The sequence below is a fragment of the Nannospalax galili genome, unplaced genomic scaffold (assembly GCF_000622305.1).
Source record: "Nannospalax galili isolate Female #2095 unplaced genomic scaffold, S.galili_v1.0 scaffold17, whole genome shotgun sequence".
Taxonomy (NCBI): Eukaryota; Metazoa; Chordata; class Mammalia; order Rodentia; family Spalacidae; genus Nannospalax; species Nannospalax galili.
Window position 1 is genome coordinate 4988661 of NW_008342276.1, and position 7533 is coordinate 4996193.

The window sequence follows — 7533 nt, forward strand, 5'->3', positions numbered from 1 at the left end:
GAGTAAAAGAATCAATCAAAAAAGTGAAGAGAAAACCCAAGGAATGGGAAAAAATCTTCACCAGTGACACATCTGACAGAGGTTTAACATCCAGAATATATAAAAAACTCAAAGAACAATTGAGAAACCAAATGACCCAATTAAAAGATGGGCTGAAGATCTAAACAGAGTTCTCTAAGGAAGAAATAAAGATGGCTAAGAAACATCTCAAAGTGTTCAACATCGTTAATAATTAGGGAAATGCAAATTAAAACCACCCTAAGGTATCACCTTACCCTAATCAGACTGGCAGGGTTCAAGAGAACAAATGACACCAAATGCTGGCGAGGATGTGGAGAAAGGGGAACACTCATTCACCACTGGTGGGATTGCAAACTCATGAAACCGCTACGGAAAACAGTGTGGAGAACTCTTAAAAAAACTAGAAGTGAACCTATCATATGACCCAGTCATACCACTCCTTGGCCTATACCCAAAGGACTCATACTATTGTAGAGACATTTGTACAACCATGTTTGTTGCTGCTCTTTTCACAATAGCTAAGATGGAAGCAACTTAAGTGTCTCTCAACTGACAAGTGGTTAACAAAAATGTGGTATACTTACACAATGGAGTTCTATTCAAGCAGTAAAGAAACAAGAAATAATGAAATTTGCAGGTAAATGGATGGATCTAGAAAATGTTATACTAAGCAAAGTCACAAGGACTCAGAAAAATAAAAGACATATGTTCTTCCTCATTTGTGGATCCTAGCACCAAATCCCTTTAAATTCTATGTCCTTTTAATAAGACGATACTGTACAGCAGTCTCTTCTGCATGAAATAACAACCATCAACACAACTTCAGCTGTGCCTGATTGCTAAACATTGTCACAATTGGACTTGTTGTCAGTTGTGCTCCTTCATTAAAGGAGGGGCAAGCAGGGTCATTGGACGCCATTGGACCCTCACGAGAGTATCCAGCCACTCTTCCCAGCCAACTGTATGTAATTTGGTCCTAATCACACATGGCCTCCTGGATTTGGGGAGGGATAAAGTATGCAATCTGGGGAAGGCTAGGAAGAGAAGGTTTGACCCATTCTGGGTAAAGGCTTTCCAGTGTGCCTACCCTCAGGTCATACATACACCTCAGCAACTCCTCAATTACCTCAGTAAGTAAGCTCAATAAATTCATTGGTTCCCCAGTAAAACTTTAACCAAACATTGGCTTGACACTAGAACCTTAAAAGGGAATAAGCACTGCTTAGTATCCCCAGGAAAAGAATTCTCACAATGGATGGAAAATTTATTTGTTAATCCTATTATGTCTCATAATTATTAAAAAGAAAAGGAAATGAGAATATAAGATGTTAAAAGGACATGGGAATGGAGATATTTTCCAAAATAGAAAAAAATTGAGAAAGCCTAAGCAAGTGATGAAGGTCTGTGTAGGTTTGTTATGATATATAAAGAATGAGACAAAAATAATATACACATAATCTTTAAATTTCTATGATCATAGTTTAGTCATCTAGTTTAAGGAACAAAATATATATCTAATCAAGGTTTATCTGAAACAGTTGTATTTTTTACCCAAGCTTTATCTACATAGCACATGGTAATTCAAAGTACTAGACTGGTGGAACTAACCTTATTGGATGTTTAACAACCATACTTTGAGGCCTATACTTATCTGGTCAGAGAGACCTAAAGGACAGTTTTTGCTTCTTGCCCTGCAAGGTCAACTAAGTTCCAGGGGAGTATGGAACATCTCTCAAAATATCCTGTAAACGTGGTGAGTCACCTGTCCTCTTGTTCAGGGAGGCCATGGAGACCCCACCAGATGGACTTGAACCAGTGTCCAGTCTACAAAGGAGGGTCAACTCAGAGGAAACATTTCCTCCATGCTTCCAAGTGAAGCCAGCCATGGTCAAGTACGACCTCTGACTTATCTTCACATAGATGGAACTGGAAAAAGGAGGCAGGGGCTCCTCCTGAGCCTGTGTGACCCCTGAGGAATAGAGCCTCAAACGACCTTAAGTGTAAACATAAATTGATTTATTTGGGTCAACTGTATGGTCTTAAACACCCAAAAGGAAAGTATAACCAAAGACTAAAATTATCAGTATATTTCTTTAAGAGTTCAAGGGGTTACATTTCCCAGACATTAGGCTTAAGTCCATATAAAAAGTTATTTAGAAAATTATTTCTCATTGATGATTTTGTTCCTAAACAGAAAGTGCTGCTTAGATGTAAGACTTCAAATCTTGGTCTCCAATACTGTAGTGCCCACCTGTAGCTAAAGGGGAAAAACTGCTATTGTTCTAAAATGATGGCTAAATTTGTTTTCTCCCCCTATCTAGAAGCCTTTCAGAGAAAACTGACACTGATTCGAACCACTCTAACAGCTATCCAAATGCCTGAAAGCAAATCCTGAATCCATCACTCTAGAGTCCAGCCTTGGCAAATAAAAGAAGAATGAGGAGGAACCCAATAGAGGGATGCTTTTGGAATCCCTGGTCAAGAAATTCCAATGGACTCTCATATGAACATTTGAAAACTGCCCTATTCTGACTTTTTTCAAGTTCCCTGTCTAATTACTCTTGTCTTTACTTCACATCTCCTACTCACGATTCAAAGACTTTCTTTCCCCCTCTGAGAGAGAAGAGTTATGCAATTTGAGTCTTTTAAGATAGACCCAATGAAGGGGGTACCCCAATTGCTTCACCCTGCGTCCCTGTCCAGCATGGAAGAAGTCAGAGAGGTCTGCGTCCCAATTCCCTATCTGCAAGTTGGGTAATATCTTCAGAGGATGGTGTGATAAGAATAGGAGGTAGAATTGGCTAGGCAGCTAGGATAAAAAGACCCCAAAGAAAAGTAGCCAGTTTCTTGGCTAAAAGTCACAATATCCTTGGGCCTCTTAGCAACAAACTCTGCTCCAAAGGCCAAAAATGTCAAAAGTATTTAGGGGCATTCATCTAATCCTTAAAAGATTTTACAGTTACCTCTTCAGACGGGGGAATTTAGAGTGGCAAAAGGCCCCCTGGAAAAAAAAAAAAGAGAGAGGTTATCAGAAAAAAGTGATGGGGATATATGGGAGGAATTGGAGGGGAGGGAATGGGCATGGATTTGATCAAAACACCTTATATGCATGTATGAAATTCTCAATAAATTAAGAAAAAAAAAAACCAAATAAGTTGCAAGGAAGAAAAGAGATGAAGGAAGAAAAGAGATGAAGGAAGATATCTATTGACTAGGATACATATCAACCAACTGCAGTGTGAAGGACTTTATCTGGATCCTTATTCTAGTGAATTAAAGAAAATGAAACAAAACATTTCTTAAAAAAAATTTAGGAAGATTCAAACACGTATTTCTTTACTTCATATACAACTTAAAACTCTACTGCAGAACTTCCTTACCATTTCCTTTTTACCTCAGAATATAGTGCACTTTAAGTTCTTTACTCTTCTAGTATTTTAGTGCTATAAACTTGAGTTTGAGATGCAAACTACATTTAAATATTTCTTTTACTTGAATATTATGATTAAAGAATTATTATTGAGCCAGACATAGTGACACATACTTTAATCCCAGCACTCAGGACGCAGAGATAGGGGGATCTCTGTGAGATCAAGGACAGCTTGGTCTGGGGTTATAGGGAGACCCTGTCTTAAAAAATTTAAAAATAAAAATAATATTTTTAAAATACACATTAAATTTTACAACCAGATTAGCCAGTATTTCAACATAACTCTGTTATACTGGCACAGCTGATTATCACTAGGCTCTTCATTTTACACATGCACCTATTTTGAATGTTGAAGAATGTTACACAGGGGCCTGGAGTGATGGCTCAACAGTTAAGAGCACTTGGTGCAGGTCACTTCTCAGTACCTACATCAGGCTGCACAATAATTGTCTCTAACTCCAGCTCAGGGTATCTGACACCCTCTTCTGGACTCTGTGGCCAAAAGATAGATATATCTCAGATAGATAGATATATATGTATCTAGGCACATATGCACATGTATATTCATATGTGTACACACACATACACACATACATCTTTTTAAAAGAGGAATGTTACACAGGAACTGTGCTAATTCTCCAAAGTTATATGAATAAACAATGTAGAGAATCTTAGTTTCCTCTGAAGGTTACAGCTGTTTTGTTTACTGTCTTGACTCTCACATTCTAAAGCTGGAGACCACACTATCTTTTTAGCAGGATGAATCATGAAGCAAAGATGGGATTTATTATCAAGAGATGTTAACATGGGAAAAAACTGGGCCAGGGTGTAGGTTTCTCAACAGTCCCTTAGACCAGCTTTGTACTTTGTACAAAAATCTGGTTCTGATATATCTAGGAACTTACAAATGAAAAAATAAAATGTTAGCAGAATCTAGACTCTATCATTTTAATTGATACTTTTCAGAGTATTCCACTGTATTTTTTTAACATTTTATTTATTTTTATTTTATGTGTATGAGTGTATTGCTTGCATGCAGGTAAGTGCACCCGTGTTGTGCAATGCCCGCGGAGGTCAGAAGAGGCTGTCAGATCCCCTGGAACTAGAGTTAGGACACTTGTTAGCTGTCATGTGGGTGCTGGGATTTGAACCCGGGTCTTCTGCAAGATAAATCAGCGTTCTTAACCGCTGAGCCATCTTTCCAGGCCCGCACTGTTTCTTATATTACTGCTTTTCCCCAATCCTCTACTTTTTTGAAAGATTTTTAGAACCTTTATGTTTTTCATCTCACTTTCTGAAAATGTTTTAGAAATGTACTTTTCTTTTATTCATGTTTTAGCATGCTTCTCTATTTTATTTCTTCCAACTTATGAAGCTTTGCCTAATTTGCCTACTGGAGTTACCATTTATCTCTTGCTTTGTTTTCACAGACATAAATTTTTATATATCTGTAAAATATTTTCTTGAATCATTAGAAATTTCCCCCAAATCTCTTAGTTTTTAAAATACCATGGAACTCAATCTGTGGACTATGCCGACTTTCCCCACAGGTCAATGGTATCTGTAATGTTATTTAAAATTTGTCCTTTATCTACTAAACTAACAATAAGTCAATCAGTAAAACAATGTTAACAATTAATGATATATATATACAAATGTGTGTGTACATATACAAACACATACATATCATATAAAACGTCAAATGAAATTGTTTACTTTGTATGGTAAATAAAAAAAATAAAGGAATTTAACAAAATACTTCTATTGCATATATTATGAAACTGCAGTACCTAAGATTGGCTCTAAAAAGTCTTTTTAAAAAGAGATTTTTTTCATTTATTTTTATTTTATATATGTAAGTATTTTGCCTGCATGTATGTAAGTACATCACATGCATGCAGTGTCAACAAGAACAGAACAGGGAGGTGGATCCTTTGGAACTGGAGTTAAAAGGTGACTGTCAGCAGCCTTATGGATTTGCTGGGAATGGAACCCAGGTCCTCTGTAAGAGCAGTCAATGCTCTTAACCATTGAGCCATCTCTTCAGTCCCAAGTGTTTTTCTCTAAAATGAAATTAACATCGCCCCTAAAGCCTCACCTTTAGTGTAATCAACAACTGCTTCCAAAGCTGCTATCCTGATGTCCACAAAGTGGCCGTACTCCGCATAGGATCTGAAGAGACATGGATCACTTGGTACGTGTCCATTCTTCTGCAGCACCCTTATGGCTTTCAAGCAACTAGGAAAGCAGAAGTGAGTTACTTACTTCCTCTGAGGTTATCATGAACCAAATTCTTTACCTGGCTTTTTAGAGATTTGTCACAGTGTTAAAAAACAAAACAAAACAAAACAAAACTTCATGATTTCAATGTACATTCTACTCTACAAAAGAATAGAATTGTTCGATTTTTATGATACAATTTCAAAATAAATATGTAAATAGAATTAAAACTAATTTCAAAACATATTTAGAAGCTTAATTCCATGTATATGTTAACAGAACAAATTCAGTAAAAAAAAAAAGCAGTAAAATGTAATTTAAATACTTTCTCCAGCTCGGCATGGAGAATAGAAATGAATAGAATTGTTCGATTTTTATGATACAATTTCAAAATAAATATGTAAATAGAATTAAAACTAATTTCAAAACATATTTAGAAGCTTAATTCCATGTATATGTTAACAGAACAAATTCAGTAAAAAAAAAAAGCAGTAAAATGTAATTTAAATACTTTCTCCAGCTCGGCATGGAGGCAGGCGTGGTGGTACAAGGCTTTAGTCCAAGCACTTGGGAGGCAGAGGCAGGCGGATTTTTGTGAGCTCAAGGCCAGCCTGGTCTACATAGTGAGCTCAGGTCAGCTGGGATTACAGGGAGACACTGTCTCTAAAAGACAAAAAACAAAACAGAACAAAACAAAAAAACTTTTTCCAGAAATGTTAATAGTTTACCTACTATAAAAATTCAAAGCTGAGGCCTCTGCCTACCCGCAGGCCTCTCTCCAGGGTAAGGCCATTGCTCCCTACCTGCTTGGACTCCCTCAGCCTCATTCACCCTCCCATCTCCCCCACCGGTCTCTCCTAGTTTGGGTCCTGTTCCATTCCTTGTCTTGGGGCCCCAGACAGCTGGGGAAACAATACTGCTTCCTGATCCTTTTCATCCACACCTACCGTAGTGCCTTCTCTGGGCCACAGGAGCATTCTGGGCCTGGCCCCACTCTGACCTCCCTCTGCATTCCTGGGCTTGTACCACCTGCCAGCCTCATTCTGGGACTGACCTTTCCTCTTCCTTTGCATCCAGACTAACCCAGCTCCTCAGTGAAGTCCCCAAGAGTCCTTGGGGCCTCTTCCCGCCCCATCTGCCTTTCCATCTCTGGGTGGCACGGACACCGCCCCATTTACCTTTGCATCTCTGGGTGGCACAGACACCAGCTGCCCTAGACCAGCATCTTTCCTGGGCCAGGCTCCCAGGCCAGTCCAGCCCCCAAATTCCTGAGGCCAAAATTGTTCCTGGAGGGATCCAGACCTTAGGAGAAAGCCTGAAAACATTTGACCGGCATCTGAATTGGGCTGCTGTGGGAACTCTTGAAGACAAAAGCAATCCGGCCACTCCAATATAAAATCAAAAGAGAGAACCGGACGCTTAGACGAACCAGCCTTTTATGCCCAAAAAGTAAACCACAAAGATACATAAAGTTCACAAAAAGAAGCAGACCTAAACCTGAAGGCCTGAGTTTCACACAAGAATCAGAAACTACAAGAAATTCACATGTCAAAATCAGAGAGAAAAAAATAACATGAAAAACCAAAATAACACATCCCCACCAAACACCAATAGTCCTCCAGAGGAGTACAATGAGAACCCCCTAGAGATAATGCAGGACATAACTCGAAAGAACAATTATAAACATGATAAAAAATTCAGTGAATTTAAAACACACACAAAGAAATCAAAGAACTGAAGGAAGATAGGGATAAACTTCTGAATGAATTCAGAAAAGAGTTAGAAATATTGAAGAATACTCAGGCTGAAATGAAGGAACTGAAACACTCAGTAAGCCAATTAGAAACGACAGGAGAAAGCCT

The 7533-nt window shown here is 38.3% G+C and overlaps 1 protein-coding gene across 2 annotated transcripts in view; it reads right to left on the minus strand.

Annotated features, from left to right (window-relative positions):
- The window catches only part of Taf2 (TATA-box binding protein associated factor 2), a 94871-nt gene that overhangs the window by 22507 nt on the left and 64831 nt on the right, over window positions 1-7533 (minus strand). For both annotated transcript variants that reach the window (XM_008837979.3, XM_029565865.1), the window contains exon 20: window positions 5550-5689. In XM_008837979.3, the coding sequence (XP_008836201.1) occupies window positions 5550-5689 (140 nt within the window). The remainder of the gene's footprint in view (window positions 1-5549; window positions 5690-7533) is intronic.